This window comes from Erpetoichthys calabaricus, chromosome 3 (genome assembly GCF_900747795.2).
Source record: "Erpetoichthys calabaricus chromosome 3, fErpCal1.3, whole genome shotgun sequence".
In the NCBI taxonomy this organism is placed as follows: domain Eukaryota; kingdom Metazoa; phylum Chordata; class Cladistia; order Polypteriformes; family Polypteridae; genus Erpetoichthys; species Erpetoichthys calabaricus.
In genome coordinates this window covers 37,995,648-38,019,490 of record NC_041396.2, presented here as the reverse complement: position 1 = coordinate 38,019,490, position 23,843 = coordinate 37,995,648, and the positions used below count along the sequence as shown (strand labels likewise).

The following is a 23,843-nucleotide window of genomic DNA, read 5'->3' as shown; positions in this document are numbered from 1 at the left end:
AGTGGTTTTAACATCATTCTGCCTCATTGACTAGGGGAAAAGCTCAGCTCAAGGCTTTGCATCTTGATGACCCCACATTCTCCTGGATCATGGACTACATGACCAAGAGACAGAAGTTTATGAGGATCAGAGACTGGTGTGTAATACAAATACAATACAAATACAATACAATACAAATACAATACAAATACAAAACAAGAATCGAAAATATGAAAAATACATCTATTGAAACCAAAACAAATGAACTTAAACTACATTCTGATACTAGAAAAATAAATATAGAGTTAGATAAATGTCGATAAAAGTTAAGTAGGTATAATAAAATATGCATCTATGATATATCATTAATTAAAAAAGAACAAATTGGTATTAGTGGGCTCCTTTCAAAAAAAATGTTAGAAGGGCGCGATTAAAACTGTTACGAAAACTCGGGTTGCAAATACTTAAAGGTTGAGAAACGCTGATGTAGAGAAAGTTATGTGATAGACACATTTCAATATTTTTAGCTTCACAAACGTAAACATCTTTTATTTTCCACTTTGTGGCAAATGGCAGTACATTTCTCAGTATTGACCAATATTAGGAGAATTTCTCAGAGTTAAACAGGAATTTACAGGCGTGGATTATCAACCTTCTGGAATGAAGTGCAGATCCCAATTGTCTAGGCTCCATGAATGTATTCCCTCTGATTATCTCTGCTTTCTCTTTTGAAATCTCAGTTTTTTTGCCTAATTCAATACATTAGAAGCAGCTCCCGTTAGGGATGAGACTAATTCCCTGTATTAGAAAGGCATTAGTGTTGCCATCCACTGTTTGTCAGAAAAAATAACCAGCAATCAATGACATCACTCATATTGAAGAAATTGTTCACTGCTGTTGCCCCTGTGTTTTGATTGGTTTTGTTGTATCTAATATTTGTTTTCCTTTTTGTTTTATAATATCCTTACTATTGTGAGCTATTTATAATAAATCATTAAGGTTCATAGATCTTTTCTGTCATACAGAATTATAAACACAGCTGGATAAATGTGTTTCTGGATGACTGTGACTGTGCCACCTTCCTACAACAAAAAGATATTTACCTAGGGCAAATACGTTAAAGTCGCCAATTAGTTTTAGAGATTTTGGGATATATCAATCAGTTTTCTGTTTAGTGCTTTCACTACTATCTGCATCCAAAGCAGTTTCCATGAAGGTTTAAATGGAGTCAGCTGGGATTTGCAGTGTAATTGTAAGTGAAATTGTGACAGTTTTTGTTGGATGACATGACTACTTATGTTTATATTCTGCTCACAGAATATTTTTTTCTTTATCAAGATGCTTAACATTTATAAGTGGCAAATCAAAACTATTAAAACTGGCCTGGTGGATGTGTATGTGATGTGTATGTGAGTGTGCGCTGCAAAGGACTGATACTCCATCCAAGATCCACGTTCAGATTTAAATCTGTTGTTGCATCTACAGAGTACAGTACACATATGTTCACAACTGACTAACTGCTTGGTTTCTGCCTTGCACTTGCTCTTTGTGGAATGGGTTCAGGACCTCACATTTTTTAACTAGATTAAGCAGGTTTGAAAACTGATGGATGGTTACCATTTATTCCTGGTGTTAAAACCTATAAAATGAGACTGTGTAATTTGAAAATATTTAGAACTGGAAAAAGCCATGAGGTTGTCTATCTCTCGTAAACTCAGGTACAAACCAATCACTTCACTGTTGCTACAAACTTTCTTTAGTATCCCTAGAGGCTGTATGAATTATTCAAGACATCTATTGTTCCCTCTGTAAACAATAACTGAACAAATGCTTTCTTTTTTGTATGTGTTGTACACAAAGTACATTCACCCATAGGATCTGGAAAGAAATGACACTTGTTTCGGTAAGAACGTCTGAACTTTGGATGTTTAACATCAGATGATTTAGAATGATGCTTATTATTGTTTCTGAACAAAGACCTTCACTTATGGACTAGAGTGTAGGTGATCTCCATGGTGATTTTCACTTAATTTTTTTGTGTTTTGCGTTAAATAATACATAAAAAAATAATAAAACTACATTACAGATAGACTTGTAGTACAATTAATCTTGAAAATCTATATTGTTATAATTTTCTCTCAGATTTAGGAGAGATGTCAACCAGCTTAAGCTTGAACCCCAAACTCAAGCACTAAGTCTTACAGATAAGGAAGAGAGAGGGGGAGACAGAAGAACGGTTTTTGGAGATCAGGAAAGTATTATAATCATTTCATTATTTTAATAGTCATATTATTTTTACTTTGCTGATGCCTTTATCCATGGTAACTGACAACATTTGAAAGATGCAATTGGTTACATTTTGTTTTGCCTACAAACTGGAGCACAGACAGGTGAAGTGACTTGCACATGATCACACCATGTCAGTAGTGGGATTTGAACCCACAACCTCGGAGTTTTAAGTCTAATGCCTTAGACACTATTCCACACTGCCTGTAATATTGTACTCTGTCAACAGAATTTGAAAATCTGAGAGCCATTTGTGCTCACAGAGGTTTCTGAGATTAGTAAAACTTAATTTACCATTTGCTGAAGACCAAACCTGGCCTGTACCTCAAAACTTGAAAAGTCAGCTGAGATTAAAAGTTACTATTAAGTTGGAAAGTCAGAGCTCAAACTGATGCCTCTCTTTTCCTGTTAGTGGGAGTAGCCACTCATGCAGACATGGAGATGTGTTCTGACAGTCACTTGTAGTGTTTTAATGATTTACTTCATTATAATGCATTTAAGTTGATAGGCAGAAAACGCTGTGTGTCATGAAATATAGTTTATTTTATTACTCTCTTAATCATTTTTGAAAATGAGAGTTGGTGGCAGATATAGGGTATGAGATTCCTTAACTGTAATACCAATAATTATCATAAACTATAGTTTATTTCTATGTTGGATAGTAAGCAGTAGTATATCCTTAAAAAATGGTTTGACCTATGTCCAACAGTAACTGCCATAGAAAATGTTATCATTCCTGCAGAGTGTTCCATTTAGCCTAAGACCAGGACTACTGATTTGCAAAATTGTTGCACAAGTAGTTTTTGAGAAGCATAATTTATTTAAATATACATGTATGCACACATGGAGGCATGTGTAAGTGCAAACATGCACACATACTTACACACTCAAAGATATTTATAAGTAAGATAGCTGACAGCTTGATGATGACAAGAAATTAAGGAACAGACACAAACACACATAAGGTCAACATGCTCAGATACATTAAGCCACTCCTGTACCAATCTATGCATATTATTTAAGTTGTTCATTTCATTCAATATTCTGTTCATTTTACTCTACATATATTTGCATACATAGGTAATGTATTTGATTTTATATTATTGTGGAGTACAATCCTGCGGCATCACTAAAGTGAAATTTAAGTGGAAATACTATATGGACTGGATCATTCCATGCCATTTTTTTCTTTTTATTGTTGTATCTGTTATCAGTAAGTTAGTCAGTCATTTTCCAACCCGCTGTATCCTAACACAGGGTCACGGGTGTCAGCTGGAGCCAATCCCAGCCAACACAGGGTGCAAGGCAGGAACAAACCCTGGGCAGGGCGCCAGCCCACTGCAGTGTCAGTAAGTTATGTTTTATGAAAATAGAAGGCATAATAAGAAATAGAAGACTGACTTTTGTTTTAGATACTCAAAGACATTATAAGATTCTCATAGCTGTATTAAAACTATAACAATTCATTAAACTAACTGTATGGTTGATTGACTGATAACTGAATTTCCTGCCTTGATTTTGTCCTACTTTATGGTAGACTATATAATCCTGGGAGCTCAAGATCAGGTCTATGTTTCACTAATTATTTCTTGATCGATTTCCTATATAGTGACAACTTTTTACATATTTCTCAGACATGCAAGTAAGAATTTCACTGTGTCACAATATTTTACCTTGAACTTAAATAATGAACAAGCATACAGTACAAGTAAATGTGATGGAGAGCATGCAGTAGACGTTTTGACATCTACAGACCACCAGGGGGCAAAAGAATCTATTATAGAATATCTAGCATGGGTATGGTAGGCTGCTATGGCTGCTATGCAGCCAGCATGTGTGATCCATGGAAACGGAAACCAGTTAATGCTGGAAGTGGTCCATCTAGACTACATATGAGAGATTAATCTGGATGCCCAAGTTATTCAAACGAAACTAACCAAACTATGGGAGTTTATGTGATTAGCGCATGTTGTGTATGTAATTAGTATTTTTTCTACATTGTTTGACCATTGTACCCTTTATTTATCAACAACCAAAATATGCAGAAAACAAGCATTAAAAAGTAAAATAAAAATACAATGGTGATTTTAAGCAGTTTAATGTATGTATAAAGTAACATTATGGACAAATATTTCACTTGCTGTTTTTGCAGGTCAAACCAAGCCAATGTTATTCTGTTTGAATTCATCCTTATACTTTCCCCATGTGTAAAATTAAGAACAAAATGCATTCTCTTCCCAGTATAACCAGGTCTGCTTATTATTAAGACATAATAACCAGCAGATAACTAGGAAGAAATAATAATGCAGCAAAGTATTAAGGAGTATTTGTGTATTAAGACCAAAGGTTAAGATATTTTGTAACGGTTCTAAAATATATATATCCTACTGTTGTAAATTTGATATTACACATTTAATCTGCAACATTTTAGGGATTATCAATTTATCGCTCAATAATTTCAAATGAAAAAAATCACGCACAATATTAGGGCTTTTGGTATACTGTGTTGCTGGCTTAGTCTCCAACTTCCTGTGACCCAACCAGTTAATTAAGTGAGCAGACAGAACATCTCCATCAGGCCTGAATTAAGATGATTTGGTAAATTTAAAAATGAGTGAATAAGGGAAAATTTCTTTTATACTTTATGAAAAATAATAGCTTAACCAAACAACCATAAATCAGTTTTAATCTTAAAAATTAAAAAAAAAAATCAGCATATCTAATACTATCTCCTCATGTTTATGGGGAAAATGGAAGTTTGAGTTGTATTGTTATTTATTCTTCTTACAGTTTACTGCAGCATTTGTTGTGAAGGCTGAGTAGCTGCAAACTTTTTGCTCAAGTCATCTCATTTATTTGTGCTAATAAACATTCTGCTTTTTCAGACCCTGTCCTTTCCATTTTTGGATCACAGGGAACGAGAGAACAATTCTAGATAAGATACCAGTTCATCACAGAATGCATATAGGCACATATTCACAGTGAAACCACACAGATACCACACACAAAGACGAAGAAATGCCTGCGACCGATGATCCACATGGTTCACTAGCATCCATATAAATTGCTAAAGTTGTATGATGTTGCAGTTGCAAATATTCTTACTTATTGCAAGGGCATATTGAACTGTACAGCTTCTTTTTTTAACAGATTCTTCAGCGTATAGCGTCACAGCAACATGGAGCTATATTTGGCATAATACTGGGACCAAATCCTGGATAAGATATCTTGGCTGATCTCAAACAAATCGTAAAAAAAACATGTACAATATATGTGAAGATAACTCGTTCAGACTCAGTTAGAACATGCATGTAAACTTGACTTAAGGCAATAACCGAGCAAGCTAACCCCTGTACCACCATGTGAACCGTGTTTTCTTATTCTATAAACCATATTCTTCTCCGTCTCTTAATAACTCTGAAAACTGTATGTCCCAGCAGGCCGCGCGGTAAGGGCGCGGCACTGTATTGTAGTTTTTCAGAGCGTCACTTTTGACAATCCCAGATTTCCTTTGACGGTTCAGAGTAAACTGGCTAGATCAGTTAGCCATATTAATTAATTTTCTTATATGGAATCTCAATGAAAGCGCCCGATCCCTACCACAGGCGATGATAGTTGCGAATAAACAGATTGAGTTCGCCTTACACAAGCTTACTTATCTTTAAAAACTCAAAATCCTATCAGGCATTGCGTTAAAGGTGTGTTGCATACGCAATATCCCACTGTAATTGTCATTACCACGCCTTTAGTATTTAGGCGTTAAGAGTGTGCAATGCGGGTAATCGTGCAGAATTATGCTGTGACTGAATTCTCCTGGAATACGGCTATGTTGCTATGATGGTCTTATGGCAAAGTTAGTTCTCAGATTCATGTAGAACACTACAAATCCCGCTATATGAGGAGGGGAACAGGGTGTGTACGCCAGATCTACTTCCCGAATTCCAGTTGAAGACTTCAATTCCCAGAAGGCTGCGGAAAGGAGCGTCTCTGTCTACCCTATGAAAGGTCCCGCCCCCGCGTATTGTTTGTTGATGTCTGTCTGCTGCTCTAATTTTGCCAGTACTTCAACGCCACTGCGGCTTGGGTGACGTTTATTTGGACTTTCTGGAATGCCTACGGCGTAGTGGGACGACTTAATCCTTTGGACTTTATTGCACAAAAGCTGTTATTTGTATTTGGTCCGTGGTAGGATCTGTCGAGCTTCTAGCGCCGGCTTCTTCCCGGTAGATAACGAGGCGGTCCATGGGCTGATTCCAGGCTGTCTGCGCCGGCCTCGCAACCTTTACACCTCCTGGCCGAGCGAGTCTTAAGCATCTGGGCGCTTCTTACCTAAGAAAAAAGAAAAACAAAAATAACGCCAGGACCTGAGTTGAGTGGCCAGTGAAAAGGATGTGGCATCGGTAGTTGAAGTCTTGGAGAACTAAAGGAGGTGATTTTTCATCCCTTTCATTGCCGCGCACTTCTATTAGTGCTGCCGACTTCAAGAAAGCCTTTTTTTTCTTTTTTTGTTTAATTTTTCGACGCGGGTTTGCACTTTATAACCCCAAATCTTTCTTCTTCAAAGAGATGGGACACAGGGGAGCGAGGGAAGGAGGCCCACTTTGACGTAGACTTTGGGCTTTAGCCCTCTGCTCCCCTCGTAACACTCAATACTGTATATTTACCCCCACCTCACCCTACCCCTTTGCCCCCCTTTCATGGGACTGTTTTTACTTGTCGCTTTGCTTCACTTCTTAAGATCACTGGCACAAGATGTATAATCCATTTGTCTGATACAGAATCTATTTTATTGTCTAACTTGCATCATTAAAGAGTACTTTGCCTTCAGGAGATTCGTTCTCATCCCCTGAACGTTTAGAAAGAAAAAAATGGAGGGCGCAGGGGCCACCGGACAGAAGATCAGTCCATTGGCCCGAGAGCTCAACCGTATTTTCAGCAACTACAATAAGCATTCCAACCTGTTGAAAAAGAACCTGAAGGAGACTAACAAGTTCTTCCGAGAAATCAAGCAGCACTACAGCAACTCGTGCGGCGCCTCTGCGTTGGATGCTGGTGAGTTTAACTGTCAATACAATCACATTGTCCACTTTGCTATCCGTCAATAGTGTAATAATAACTTCATTCATTCATCCATCCATCCATCCATCCATCCATTTTCCAGCCCGCTGAATCCGAACACGGGGTCACGGGGGTCCGCTGGAGCCAATCCCAGCCATCACAGGGCACAAGGCAGGAACCAATCCCGGGCAGGGTGCCAACTATCCTATATTTTCAATCTAAGAATGCAAAAGTACAACTTCAACTCAAAGTTAGTTTTTCTTATTAATGCTGTTCGAGGTTTAGCACAGAGCCGTTTGATTTGCAGAAGAATGTATTTTAATATTAGCCACATGTATTCCTCTTGTGAAGCACTGGTACATTGCAGTAAAGGGCTTCTTAATATCTGATCTTCATCTCCTTTTCATTCATCCAGCGGTATGATTGTATATTCCTAAATCATTCAAATATGTCACGTTTTGGAAGGAGTTTTGCTTTGCTTTAGTTCTTCGTTGCTTTGAGAAGTTTAACTGTAATGACACAAGTGTGTCCTATCAAAATAATATAATCAATTGAGCCTGGTTGTGGTTGTTTATTTCCTCTTCAGCTGTGGCAGTTTGTGTATGTCTAGGGCATCATTGACATGCAAATCATTTTTTTGGTCTACTGTAAATTAAATAAACCTTAATTTAGGAGTTAGAGCATGACACCAGATTAGGGCTCTGCACAGTGGTCCTCTTTTAAGAATATCATATACTGTATTCACCAAATAATAGACGTGACATGCTACTACTAGTACCTATAGAAAGTTTCTTAATGTTATAAGTGTTTTACTTTTATTCATCCATTTCTTGTACTAACCTCCTCCTTATACTATCCAGTTTTTTATTGCTGGATACTCCAGCCCATCCCAATGGAAACAGGAACAAGGGGCAAGGTAGATGTGTTTTGAACTTGGGTCCTTTACATAGTGCTTTCATACACATCCCACATTTTCTTATAAACGGAGCAAAGCATCATGGTGATTGTGTTTTAAGTACTGTATGTCCACAAATTTCTTGTATTTGATGGTTTCACAACTAGCTTTTGGAGTTCTGTTGGCTAATATTGTTTTGTAAATATTCTGCATCTCCTATAATCTGTTAACCTAAAATCAATGATGGAATAGCCCCCTTAATCCCCTTAAACTCATTGTTTGTTGTGGCTAAGAGAAGAAACAGTATAGAAAGTTATCAAAAAAAACCCCAACTTTTCAAACTGTGTGTTTTTTTTTTTTTTTTTAATAATAATGAAAAATACCGTCAAACCTGACAATGACAGTATAACAATTTGCTGATTAAGGTTAATTTATGGATTTTAGTACATTCTTGTTTTTCAGGTCACCAGATGCTGGTAGTGTGTTGTAGATTGGCTGCACATGTTAATAAGAATTTTATTATACTCTGCACACGTGACAAAACTAGAAATATTGCTGCTGTTACTATTTGGTTGAAGTTGACCTTACTTACACCAGGAGAAAACTAAATAAACTTTGGAGAAGACTACTGACTCTACGGATACAGTATTATCACTGGTAATTGAAACCACATTCAATGTGAGACACCTGCAGTGATGGCCAAAGCAGCAACACAGTGCCCAATTACCAAAATGAAAAATCATGATACATACAAAATGTTGGATAGATTATCAAGACAGTGAAAAATACTCTTGACTGAAATTAAAAGTCCACGGTAGAATATGGCAAGTTTACTACTGCAGTTACTCTCAGAGATTGATGGCAGTGAAGCAATGTGTAAATGAGAAGAGTAAAGCATAGTACAGTAATCCCTCCTCCATCGCGGGGGTTGCGTTCCAGAGCCACCCGCGAAATAAGAAAATCCGCGAAGTAGAAACCATATGTTTTATATGGTTATTTTTATATTGTCATGCTTGGGTCACAGATTTGCGCAGAAACACAGGAGGTTGTAGAGAGACAGGAACGTTATTCAAACACTGCAAACAAACATTTGTCTCTTTTTCAAAAGTTTAAACTGTGCTCCATGACAAGACAGAGATGACAGTTCTGTCTCACAATTAAAAGAATGCAAACATATCTTCCTCTTCAAAGGAAACAGAGAGGAAAGCAAACAAATCAATAGGGCTGTTTGGCTTTTAAGTATGCGAAGTACCGCCGGTACAAAGCTGTTGAAGGCGGCAGCTCACACCCCCTCCGTCAGGAGCAGGGAGAGAGAGAGACAGAGAAAAACAAAGTCAAAAATCAATACGTGCCCTTTGAGCTTTTAAGTATGCGAAGCACCATGCAGCATGTCGCTTCAGGAAGCAGCTGCACACAGAAGGTAGCAACGTGAAGATAATCTTTCAGCATTTTTAGACAAGCGTCCGTATCGTCTAGGTGTGCAAACAGCCCCCCTGCTCACACCTCCTACGTCAGGGTCAGAGAAAGTCAGCGCAAGAGAGAGAGAGAGAGAAAGTAAGTTGGGTAGCTTCTCAGCCATCTGCCAATAGCGTCCCTTGTATGAAATCAACTGGGCAAACCAACTGAGGAAGCATGTACCAGGAATTAAAAGACCCATCGTCCTTAGAAATCCGCGAACCAGCAAAAAATCCGCGATATATATTTAAATATGCTTACATATAAAATCCGCGATCGAGTGAAGCCGTGAAAGGCGAAGCGCGATATAGCGAGGGATCACTGTACTGTATTTACCAAGCTTAAGCTGTTCTATGGTGTCAAGTAAAGATGCTGGTCTTCAGGAGGTGCTTGAAGGTCAGTTGAACTAAGTGTGGTTCTGATGGTGAGGAACATCACACTTCAAAGCATGGGAGCAAGAAGAGTGATTTTTATTTATTTATTTTTTTTTATTTCTGTCAATCTGATAAAATGGTAATGTGTGTGTCTGATCCCTTGGAACAATCTGATCAGTCAGATTGGTTGTGGTTGCTCAGTCAAATGAGACTGAGGCAGAAAGCACAGAGCAAGGAGAGACATAGGGGAATTGCTAAGAGTTGTCTTTAAACATGGGTAGTATTTGTTAGAATGTTAATGATCTTTTCACTGAGGGTAATGGGGGCCTGTCTACCATTGGTGGTAGTCAGAGAGTGGAGAGGAGGCGAGCAACACACCTTGAAATGACGGTCTGAGAAGTAGGCTTTATGGGAATTAGATTGAGGAAAGTGGCAGCCAACACAGTTTAATACTTGTGACAACACTCATGGTACACATAGGATGAGATAGCAAATATTTTTATATTCTATAACCTGTATTTAACATATAATGTAACTTAAGTATACCTCTATGTATTTAAATATGCTGTGTTTATAGTGTGTTTGTGGATGAGAGATGAGAGTATATAGACAGGCTTTGGCAGAATTGTAGAGACATGAAGGAACATATAAAAAGATAAATGTAAATGTTAAGATCAATGCTAGGCATAGAGGCTGCATGTTAGAACAACATGCTGGTATATATTTGCATCTCATAAGCTCCTTTTAAATTTGTACTTTTTAATACAACAGCTGTTTGAAGTTTATTCTACAGAAATATCCTACTGCCCAAAGTGAATTTCCTCTCTACCATGTCCCTTTATTACTCTGTTATGCTCCATTATCCTTTTTCGCTATCTGCATGTAATACTTTTGCTCTTGTATTATTCGCTTCCAATTACTGTATATATATTCACATATAAGTCGGGTCTTGAAACCCTAGAAATCAATCATAAAATCCGATCCCAACTTATACGCCCGTTCAAGAATAAGACACTTAAATTTTTTTATTTACTTTACATCTTTTTGCTTCCTTCAATCTTTCACCAGTTTCTCAGACACTTTGAATTTTGTTGCAGCAGCACAGTTACCAATTTCTTTTGCTACTTCAATGACTTTTAATTGAAAACCAGCTTTATATTTTCTGCTGATCAAACACTTCTTCATAGATAAGGGATGCTCTTACGATAAAGGTGTATGAGGGTGTGAGATACACAAAATAGTACAAACGTCGCTTCTGAATAGTTCGGGTATTACTGTGTGGTCACGTAGGCACAATACATAAGAAAAAATAGGCAGTGTGCTCCGTGGTTACTCTCTCAGGTGCGCATTAGCATATAATAATCTCTTGGACCAATATTGTGAGTTTTGTGCATTCGACTTATATGACCGACGTTATAAAATACTGGAAATTATACAGTAAAACCAAGCCCCGACTTATCTGCGGGAGAACATAAACGCAAGTATATACAGTATGTGATGTTACATCAGATTCAGAGCTGTAATACTGATTAATTCTTTTTATTCATTCCTTTTTTGTTTTTCCTAGTTATGCAAGTGTGCATTAGAGCCTTATAAGTTTTCTTGGGCTACTTTCATGCAGAGGTTGCATTATGTTTGAGAAATGCAGACTTGGAGTGTTGAAGTGGATTGGGAAATGCTGTTCATGGAATATTTTTGTTTATTTAACTCTGTGTCTTTTCTGCTTTCTCTTTCTCATTTTTTTCAAGGGTAAATTGAGTACATGTTTTCACAAATTCGACTGCTGTAGGAATTTCCTGAGCCTGTTTTGATAACCCAGTCAGTTTATATATATATATATATATATATATATATATATATATATAAGTGGTACTTCATTAATCTTAAAGTACTATCCTTGGCTTCACACAGACACTCATTCAATGTCAAAATCCATTTTGGTGAATTTTAAACCACTACCATTGCACTAGTCATGTTTATGTACTAGGCACTTTTCTGTATGTCACTAGCAACTTTATCGCCACTTGGGGACTTATGCTACATCTATGATGTCTGTCTCCAAATGAAATTGAATCTGTTCAGTTTTGTGTGATGTTTGTCCTAAGACTGAATATATTTATTATTGAGTTTTAAAATACTTGTCTAACTTTTAGTCTTGCTTGTTTTAACTGTACAGCGCTTCGGTCAGTTGTAATGCTGTGTTTTTAAGCGCTTAACAAATAAAAATGGTATGGTATGGTAACTGCACTTTGTGCATTGTTCTGTCCAACCTTTTTTTTTTTTTTTTAAATATAAAATATAATCCTGTAGTACTGATTTCCATGAGCAGTGCTGCATTATTCTACTGTATAGCTGTAGGACAAGAAGTTTGCTTGACTGGGCACAAACTCCTCTTTCTTCCTAATGGGGCCATAACCTGTGAGTTTGTATTATATCATTCAAAGCCGCTAAATTCATTTCAAGGTGTCTTGGGTCATAGCATGGCATTATGGAGCATATAGCAGTAACCAGCTTGGTACAGTGTGCCAGTCCATCACACTCCGCACTTACTAACATTCACACAGAATAATTAAACCAGGATTGCTGCATTCGTGGAGCAGCAGCACTTCCTAATGGACTATGTATTTTTTTAAAATTAATTTATGATGCAGGTATTTCCTGCTGTTTTACATGTTCAAATACAGTTAGCAAAAAAACAAACAGTAACTTCTAATTTGCAGGTGTTGCTTCTATTAACTAGTTTTGGTGAGTTGCTTTATAGTGTCCTGCCACTTACCGTAGATACTCGCGTATTAGTCGATCTCGCAGATAAGTCGAGTGTATTGTTTAAGCCAAAAATTACGAAATTTGTTATGACCCGCGTATAAGTCGAGGGTAAAACTTGACAGCTATCAGTGATAGAGGGCGACAATCAGCTGTTAATGTCGACAAAACTCACTGTCATGTCACAGGCATTCCCCTCTGTGCTTGGAGAAATGCTAAACTCGTTGACTCTGCAACTAATCCTTGCGTGTGCGTGAGTTGCGAAATGTAAACAAAGGCAAGATGGCGTCGATATGTATCAAGGGAACGAAGCAAGTGCAGAAAAGAAAACACTCGGCAGACGATGTTTTGCACATTATCGCCGAGTCGGACTCTGATTTTTCAGAATCGGATTTTATTGACAGTGATCAGGAATCGAACAAGAGCGACAAAACTCACTGTCACGTCACAGGCATTCCCTCTGTGCTTGGAGAAATGCTAGACTTGTTGACTCGGCAACTAATCATTGCGTGTGCGTGAGTTGCTAAATGTAAACAAATTTAAACAAAGGCAAGATGGTGTTGATATGTAACAAGGGAGCGAAGCGAGTGCAGAAAAGAAAACACTCGGCAGAAGAAAACACTCGGCAGACGATGTTTTGCACATTATTGCTGAGTTGGACTCTGATTTTTCAGAATCGGATTTTATTGACAGTGATCAGGAATCGAGCAAGAGAGTGAGAAGCCGGAATCAGCTGAACGCAATCGCGCAGCCGATGCAGCTACCGGACTTCACAAGACAGCATGGCTTGCTGTTGGACACAACAGATCACCCGCTGCTGGACTACTTCAGGCTGCTCTCTCCTGATGCTGCTTTTCGGCTACTGTCAGACGAGACAAACAGGTAGGCAGAGAAATTTTTTGAATCGCGGGCTGCGCTTGCATCGCATTGATAGCATGCGTTGCCTTGGTTCTTTTGATTCCAAATCTGGTTGCACGTGGCAGCTAATGGTATGTTTGTTATCCAAAACCTGCAAAAGCTAATGCTCAAATTCAAGTATTTCACAGTTTAAAGAATTATTTAATGAATTTAGAAAAAAACTAGCTAATTAGCAATAGTATTGCTGGCTTATAATTATTGCAAAGACCATGGGAAAAGGCAGATGACCGGTGACTTAACACCGTGAAGCGTTGAGTGTACAATGTCATTACCCAAATTCTACGGACAATTCTGTTGCCCCGCGGATAAGTCGATTCTGTTTTTTTGAATGAAATTTAAGGCATACATTTTTTGACTTATACGCGAGTATCTACGGTATGTCTCTTCTTAGTATCTTTTAGTATAATTATTAGACTGCACAAAGCAGAGAACTGAGGGACAGCTAAAAAGGCATTCTAATGTATATTAGCATTAATTTTTTCCTTAATTTTCCTAACTCTGCTAGGCCATTATGGGGTATCTGGGATTTGCTGCCTATCATAATAGAATTAGGTGCAAATTAAGTGTCATGAATAAGTTCAGCATGCATCATTGGGATATCAGAAGGAAGCCAGAGTGCCCAGACAAAAATCCTGGCTTCTGGAACTATAAGGCAGCAGCTTTAATAATATAATTCCATTCCAATGTTAGTATTCATCCATTCATTTTCTGTGACTGGTCTGTCCAATTGGGGTATCCTGAGCCAATCCTGTCTGATCCAAAACTGTACAGGGTTGCATTCCCAAGACACACTGCTGCAGTCTCATAGAATCAGCTGGCTGGTTTAGAGTTGCCTTTTAAGTTTGCATCTTTGGAACGTGGTATGAAAAAATGTTACTGAAGAAAAACTCTTGCACATACAGAATTTCCAAACTTAATCCACTCCACGACAAGGCCCAGCAGTCAAATTTGTCTTCTGTACCTGTGAGGCAGCACTAATTATGTTGGTATACTCTTCACAGCATGGTAAATCACTAGGATGTTTGATTTTGCATTTGAAAACAGGAGGAAAAAGACCTAATAATTAAGGATGCGCCAACCATGTTGTGTTTTTTTTTTTTTTCTTCATTGACATCATGTTACTAGAATGGCTGATACAGGTTCTGATTTAAATAAAAAAAAAAAAAAAAAAAGTTCTCTTTAAAAATCTTCTCTTTAAAAACACTAAGCACCCATATAATCAAGTCTTATGTTCGATATTAAAATATTAAATTTGGTATTTTTATAATTAAACTATAGTTTATATGTGCTACTTATTAATTTTTGTTAGTGAAACTCTGTAAGCATATTGTTCAGTGACCATAAAATACAAATAAATATATAAAATACTCGGACATTGATTCAGTTAATTAAGATTGACATTCAAACACTGTTATATGTAAGTACTGTGTAAATGTACTTACAGATTTTAATGTTTAAATCATTAATTGCTGTACAACTCTTTTGCTGTTAGAATTATACTAGGGGGCTCCGCCCCCTGCTCACTTCGCTCGCCAACCCCTGGCGTTGGGGCATGACAAAGAGTGAGATGTATGAATTAGATATAGAATAGTGTGCAGGTGTGGATGATGCATATAGAAAGCAAAAAATACAGTGTTTGGCACAGAGTAATGGTTTATTGGAATATTTCTTTGTACACAACATTAGTAGTAAAGATGGTGTTCTGTCCTTGAATGAGTCTTCCTTGGCATGGAGCATTTATAACTTTAACTTTAACGTCAGATGAACGTTGAACACGTGAGAAGGCAACATAAAGTTGTCCATGTCCAAAAATGGGCTCAGAGAGGTAGATGCCAACCTTGTCCATGGTTTGTCCTTGTGATTTGTTGATGGTCATGGCAAATGCAGTTTTAATGGGGAAGTGTCGGCGTTTCAATGTAAAAGGTAATTCTAGGTCAGAACTCGTAAGGTCAATTCTAGGAATGAGAACAGTATTGTTAGCATGTGATCCTGTAAGAACTGTTGCTTGAATAACATTGTGTGTCATGGTGTTGACGACTAAACGTGTGCCATTGCATAAACCCTGTTTAGTGTTAAGGTTTCTTAATAGCATGATTATTGTTCCGTTTTTAAGGTTAAGATTGTGTTGTGGTAATCCGGCTGGGTTAATAGTGTTCAAATATTCTAAGGGGAAATTCAGATGTTCATTGTCGTCATCAGAGTGAACTTTGTCAGAGCTTAGAAAGAGCCGTGCCTCTCCAGGACGTAATGAAATGACCTGGTTATTAATGTGATCAACATTAATATTTTTTGGACATAATATAGTGCGTTGTGTTAAAAGGGGCATTTGGTCTAATGAGACCGCTGTTCCAAATATCTCCGTAAGTAAGTCGTCGCAGATGAAGGGTTGAGGAATTGTAATAATATCTGGGTGAAGTCCATCTGTATTGGTGAGTGTACAATGTTCTAGTTGTAATAACCAATTGTTATATTCGGGATCTGGAAATCGCACGTTTTGTACCAAGTGTATCTTTAGAAAGCAAAGCCAATTGTTCGCGTAACATTTTTTGTTCTGCGGTTTTAGAAGCGCGCTGAGGTGAATTTTTTTGTTTGATGCGGGTTCGTGTTTGTGGTCCCGTTACTCGAGCCGTCTAGTTTTGTATCCTTGATCGTGAATTGATGACTTGTTTGATCTTTATCGTTAGGAATATGGATAAGTAATAAGTAGGATCGAACTCACTGTTAATATGCGGACTGTTCGTTTCTTCATATTATCACCAATCAGGTCTCGCGCCTGTATATGTATTGTAGTTCGGCCTCGTGTTGTTTATATGACGTCGTCGCGTATTTTAAGGTGGACTGAACAATAGCTGAGCGCATTGTAAGTGGAGTAATAGTTAAGCACTGTCTAAAATCTCCTCCTAATAAAAGTACCTTTCCCGCAAATGGAATATTATTATTCATCAATGTTTGTAGAAGTTTATCAATGGTGTTGAGTAAGTGACTGGTTGCCATTGTACATTCATCTATAATTAATAGTGTGGCAAGACGGATGTCACGTGCATTGTTACTGTGCATTGTCATAGTGGATACCGATGTTTCTGTGATTGGGACCGGTATTTGGAATAAGGAGTGACATGTGTTTTTGGAGCCGAGACATTTTTTCTTCCGCGGTTTCAGAAGCGCTTTGTAGGTGCCGACGTGATTTGTGCATATTTGCGTTCTTGATTTGTTTCAGGGTGCACTGTTCCAATGCGATGTAATATTTGTCCACATACGCGAAAGCAGTATGGGTCATTGCCTTTTGGTGACCTGATATTTACTCCGGTAGATGCAAAATCAAATGAACTATTGTAGGATGTAATGCAGATGCGCCGCCGTGTATTTTGTTGTTTCATGCGGGTTCGTGTGTTTGGTCCCGTTATCCGAGCCGAATCGTTTTGTACCCGTGAGCGTGTATTCATGACTTGTTTGTTCCTCAGCATGCGAAATATGGATAAGTAATAAGGAGGATCGCACTCACTGTTAATATGGAGCCTTTTCTGCAGTTGAACGGTTAATAGTGCTTTATTGTAAGGAGATCCACCTATGCTGCTTAGTGTGAAGGTGTTGAGATGACGTATGTTTAATATGGACGGTTCATTTAGAAATGGGGCTTTGGGTGTCACTTCTTATTGATGTTAGTGTGTTTGTGGGTCTGATTCGTCGTCGTTGTGAACATTTCGTGTGCCATGTCTCGTCTCTAATGGGCCTGGCGTGGCGGTCACGGCTTCTTTTTTTTGGTGCGTTAGGAGCTTGTTAAATCCTCCTGTTTGTGTGGGTCCCGTTTCGTGTGCAATGGTTTGACTCCTTTTTTCTGTGCTCACTCCTTTTTTCTGTGGTCGCGGCCGCCTCTCGCGGAGCCTACTCCTTTTTTCTGTGGTCGCAGCCGCCTCTCGCGGAGCCTCATTTCTTTGGGTGCCTGCGCAGTACGTCTTTTTGCGGCTACGGCCCATGGCCGGATGTCCCTGCGTCCATCCGGTTTAGCATTCTCGGTTAGTAATATGGATTTTATAGGCTTTCTTAATTCTTGAGGTGCAATTATAAATATGGATTACCATTTTAATTATGCAGTACTTATTTACCAAAAGTTGTACTGTATGACGCACAAGCAAATAATAAACACAGTACAAATCTTTCAAAAAAACCTGCAGATCTATCTAATGTTCATAATGTTTTTCATGAAGATACAAGGCTAATATGCTTAACAGTTTTATACATAATATAGACAAATTTTGATGTTAAGCTAACAAACATGGTTTACTAAGCAGCATTTTCAAATTCTTCTTTATCTCCTTTTTCAAATTGAAAATGTCGCTGCCTATACTTAACACAAGCTCTTTAACTGTACAAACAAGACAAGCAGAGTACGTTTTAATTAAAAGACAAAATGGAAAGGTCTGAATTAATTTAAAGTAGCCTGTCTTTTAATTTGTCTAATTGCAAAGGAGACCTCCAGTTTCTTTTTTTTTGGTTTATAACTCCACTTTCTGTAATGTAAAGGCTAATATTCCAGTTTTCTCCCTCAATGATAGTCTTCCTTACTGCTCTCTTTTTACAGGAAATAAAAATGTGTGCTTGCTCAGCTGTCATAATACTTTGCGAAATGGAGTTAAACTAATTAAATGACCATAAAGCTTAGAAAAGCAGATGCTGAAAAAAATGATTTTCATGATCAGACAGTTTAATATTCAGTGATAGTCTTGTATAGTGCAAATCAACCAATTTAGATCAGTGGTCGATCGATCAGAGTATCACCATTAACAGTCCATAGTAGCAAATAACAAAAATATTTAGTTTTAACCCTGGCCCTGGCCTATACATCAAAAATTCAAACTCCTTCTTTAAGCCTGTTGAATCTTCCATCCTTTCATTTTCCAACCCGCTGAATCCGAACACAGGGTCACGAGGGTCTGCTGGAGCCAATCCCAGCCAACACAGGGCACAAGGCAGGAACCAATCCCGGGGAGGATGCCAACCCACCACAGGACACACACAAACACACCCACACACCAAGCACACACTAGGGCCAATTTAGAATTGCCAATCCACCTAACCTGCATGTCTTTGGACTGTGGGAGGAAACCCACGCAGACACGGGGAGAACATGCAAACTCCACGCAGGGAGGACCCGGGAAGTGAACCCGAGTCTCCTAACTGCGAGGCAGCAGCGCTACCACTGCGCCACCATGCCACCCCCCTATTGAATCTTGAATGTATCTATTTAGGTGAATTCAGTTCCTTCTTCGTATTAAAAAAATACTGCTCATTTCCTTTTAAATACTTCTTCCATCTGTCTCTAAACGGGCAGAGAAAAGTAGGCAATCCTGACTTTAGCTATGACTTTTTGGGACTGTGGGTTATGGCTTTATTATTTTGACAGACCTACATTCTTTAAAGTCAAAATATAGAATTGTGTATGTTTGGTATCTGGAAGTGGCAATGGGAATGTATATTTGAATATAAATAGATCTGGTGAATTTGGTTGATCACATTGTTTACTGTTAACTTTATAAGGTTACTTGCAGATGTAAACACAGCTTTCACTGAATGAGATGAAACTGAAATTGTGGCGGTCATTGTTCACTGCTGCTTTCATAATGGGCAGCCTTTACCAACTCTTGTCTATTTCAGTTAGTCTTTGAATGGAGTAAGATGTGTTAATTATGTATGTTCGTTCAACTAGCTTTGCTGTTCTAAGTATATACATTGCTCAAAAAAAATTAAGGGAACACTTAATCATCACAGTCCAACACCAAGTCAATTAAGTTTCAGGGATATCAGTCTGTCCCGTTAGAAGCATAAGCGATTATGAATTAATTTCACCTGCTTTAGTGCAAATGAAAGTGACGGCAGGTGCATGGAGAGCCAACAGCAAGACACTTCCCAAGAGGGAATAGTTTTGCAGGTGGTGGCCTCAGACAACTGTTCTCTCCTTATTGTTCCTAATTCTTTTCTAGTTTTGCATTTTGCTTGTGTCCTTGTCACTGCTGGTAGCGTGAGGCAGTACCTGCAGCCGATTCATGTTGCACAGGTAGTCTAGCTCCTCCAGGATGGCACATCAATACATGTCATTGCAAGGTTTGCCATGTCTCTGAGCAGTCTCAGGAGCATGGAGGATATACCAGGTGATGGGCCGTTACACGAGCATAGCTGGACAGGGCCGAAGAAGGGCATCGATCCAGCAGCAGGACCGATCTGCTTCTTTCTGTGAGGAGGAACAGGAGGAGCCCTGCCAGAGCCCCACAAAATGACTTCCAGCTGGCTACTGGTGTGCATGTTTCTGACCAAAGTCCATGAGAGTTCACAATGTCTCTTAATAGAAAATTACAATGGATATTAAAAATATTAGGAGAAATCTGCAAGCTATGAAAGGTAAATGTTTTTGAAATTTAGTATAAAAGTAGATACTTTATAGAAAAATATACAGTATAAGGTATAAGACTTTAATTCTAGTTAAGAACAATTTAAGACGTGTACTCCATAGAGATGTACATAATCAGTATTGGGTGCCCCAGATATCATTATCTTCATTAAGTTCTTGAAAATATTTAAAGTCACTCTTATGGAAAATGCAGGAAATATTAAAAATAATACCTCTCAAAATTCTGGCTTCTCACGATTCTCAGGAGTGTTAACATCTGTAACCAAATAAACTTAAAAACTGGTGGAGTACAACCAGCTAGAATGTGTGTGTGTATATTTTAAAAATTATTGAATACTGGGTTGCTTTGAGTAATGGCTCTATCTTTACATAATACTATTACACATGCTGTGAATAGAGATTTCTGACATGGTCACAAGTGTATAGAAATGAAGACTCCTCTTTTAATGACAACTTGAAGGCTTCTGCATATTCCATAGGTAGTACTTAACAGATCGGCCGTGTTTAATCTTTTTTTAAATAAATCATACTTTAATATATTTTATACACAGTTCCTTTATGACAAAAAATAGGCTGAAGAACTAAACACGTTTAAAGCTTTATTTCTTTGTTTCCTGCTTAACACTAGAATTACCAAAGCTTACGAAAAAACTTGTAAATCCGACCCACCTTAAATCCGCTTGCACCTCTCTTTCAGTGTCTTTTGTCTTGTAAATGTGTCGATAAGCCCAAGCAGCCTACTATCCCATCCTCCCACTGCTGCAGAAAGTGCAAAAATCGCTGTCTCAGCTCAAGTCTGGTTTATCAGGGAGTGAAGTAGTATCTAGAGTTGTATAGGCTAAAAAAATATATTGTTATTTGGAACACATGCATTTCACGTGTGTTCCGTGTCTACAAAGATATATGTAAGCGTAGGATGACAGGAAATGCAAGAAATATTGAACACATACCTAAAAGACAAAAAAAAAATGAGACAAACTTTTTCCATGTTTTAATACTAACGACAAAATGTAGACATGAAGTGTATAATGTGTGAAGACTGAAGTCCAAATATCAAATAAGCACTTTCACAAAAGGTATAAATATAACAGAACAAGTGTGCTTTTCTTCAAGACTATAACCGAAGAAAAAGAAACTGGGTTATTGTGGATCGTTATAACGACTTCTTTGGTAGTACAGCGGTAAGAGCTGCTGATTCCTATTTAAGGGGTCGCTGGTTCGAGCCTCTCCGCGTCTCAAAATAAACGTTTTGAGTAGTCAGCTGCTCTTATTGTTGCTATTATACAATAAAAACATACATTTGATTTGAGTCTGTAACAGCCGGTGTAAATGTATGGTACTTGTAAAAGTTAGCGCTTTTTTTTAATTCAGTTTTATTCTCTCAGTCGCATTCACGCTTGCCCCTATCTGACACTGTTAGTTTTCAAATAAAGACGTGCTATAACAGAGGTGAACTCTGATGAAGATGAGAGTTCTACATCAGAGAAAGAGAACATAAGCACCCCCCACAAGAAACGTCAACTCACATGCAGCTATAGACTCTTCAGTATGCAAGCAACTCTCCATGCTAGTGTTTAGATGTGGACGGTGTATGTGCCCAAAAAAGAAGTCTGACTGCATTCTCTTACCATTGATTGTGTACTGAAATGTTGGTAGGTGCAGTTATTTGCACTACAGCTCAAAGGTGGCATACAGCACGGGTAGGCAACGTCGGTCCTGGAGTGCCACAGTATGTGCAGGTTTTTGTTCCAACCCAGTTCCTTAACGAGAACTCAATTATTGCTGATGAAGCACATATTGCTTAAGTGACATTTTAATGCTTCATTTTAGTGGTCTCGCTTGTTAAGGTTCTCCAACCTTAATTGCTTATTTCAATCTTAAACTGCTGCATTCAGTGTTTTAATTGCTCCTTATTAGCAATAAGATGTAAAAGACAAAGCAGCCAGCAGTTCTCCAGCTAGCTTTTTTCCAATTACATCTGTGTGTGTTCATCATGCATGGTTTGATTTAATAAAACACTTAATAGAAAAATGTGACAGACTGAAAATGATCTGTTTTAGGCTTCAAATCATTTGGATGATATCCTTGGAAAGGAAAAAAATCTACAATATAAAAGCCTTACATTGCACAGACTAACAAGCCATAAAATTAAATAAGGTCTGAGATTGGCAATGATTGGTTTCTAATTAAGCAATTGGGTTGGAATGAAAACCTGTAGCCACTGCGGCTCACCAGGACCGACATTGCCTACCCCTGTTTTACATCTTATTGCTAATAAGGAGCAATTAAAACACTGAATGCAGCAGTTTAAGATTGAAATAAGCAATTAAGGTTGGAGAACCTTAACAAGCGAGACCACTAAAATGAAGCATTAAAATGTCACTTAAGCAATATGTGCTTCATCAGCAATAATGGAGTTCTCGTTAAGGAACTGGGTTGGAACAAAAACCTGCACATACTGTGGCACTCCAGGACCGACGTTGCCTACCCCTGGCATACAGTATGGTGCTCACAGGTGGCGCAGTGGTAGTGCTGCTGCTTTTCAGTAAGGAGATTGTGGGTTTGCTTCCTGGGTCCTCCCTGTGTAGAGAGGGCTTTGAGTAGTGAGAAAAGCGCTATATAAATGTAAAAAAAAAAGAATTGTGGTCTAAATGTGGGGTTTCCGAGTTCAGTTTTTGGGGCCCTTATAGCTGCATATTTTTGTTTCTTTGTAGTAAACAAGCAGTTATTTCCCAATTTTCTTGTGTCAATCCAGAAATTACAAAGAGGTTATGCTAAATCACTACTGGGTGAAGCAAGAATTTAGATGTGTCAAACAAGGGTGGATTAATTCTTTTTATTGTGCTGTTAAATATTTAGTGTTTATTTTAATGGTCAGGTTATTTAAGTCATTGTTGCTAATAAATATACAAGTGGATAAAACTGGAGAAGCTGCTGCCTTCAGTGTTCAGTGTTGTTTGCACCTGTGTCCATTCCACTCATCATTAATATTCACTTTATAGATGTAGTTAAAGTTGGGAAAACTCCCTCTAAAAATTGAATATAAAGAAAATAAAGTTAAGCATTTAGTACTATTGCAGAAAATCACTAATTTCTTTAAAATGAAATTTTCACACTAGTATACTTTTCAGAACACAAAATAAGAAGTAGATAAAGGCACAGCTAGTTTAACAAGGAGATTATTTAGTGGTAAATTGACTGATGTGAAACTGGTTGGAACAGAAACTTTTAACTTAATTGGAACCTTATGACTGAACTTTAAAACCACTGCTCTAAAATAACCACCCTTCCATGGTGCTTGTAGAAAATGCCAAAATGTGGTTAGCCTAGTTCTTGGGCTACAGATGCATCATAAATAACAATGTACTGTAAGTGTAGTAATGGAGACCTATTTTGTATACTGCCCATAGGATACAACAGAAACTTTCCAACTTAAATTGCACAAATATGCTCTTCTTTCAGACTGTTATGCAGTGTTGCAAAACTGTGTTGTGAATTGTATGAAGTTAACTGGAGGGATCTAAAACTGTAATATACATTTAGAAATAACTGAATTTTAATACATCACTCCTTGGTCGAATTGAACTGGGTTTAGAATCACAAGTGTTCAGAAATGAGAAGAAAGTCTTATTTTACAAAGTAGGCATGCTAAAAATGAAACCTGTTTAATTTCAGCTAACAGAATTATGAATGTGGCATCTATGATCAGTGA

The 23,843-nt window shown here is 37.9% G+C and overlaps 1 protein-coding gene across 1 annotated transcript in view; it reads left to right on the top strand.

Moving 5' to 3' along the window:
* Window positions 1–6,253: 6,253 nt before the first annotated feature.
* The window catches only part of dstyk (dual serine/threonine and tyrosine protein kinase), a 72,276-nt gene continuing 54,686 nt past the window's right edge, over window positions 6,254–23,843 (top strand). The window contains exon 1 of the mRNA XM_028796625.2: window positions 6,254–7,317. Within this exon, the coding sequence (XP_028652458.1) occupies window positions 7,134–7,317 (184 nt within the window). The 5' untranslated portion in view covers window positions 6,254–7,133. The remainder of the gene's footprint in view (window positions 7,318–23,843) is intronic.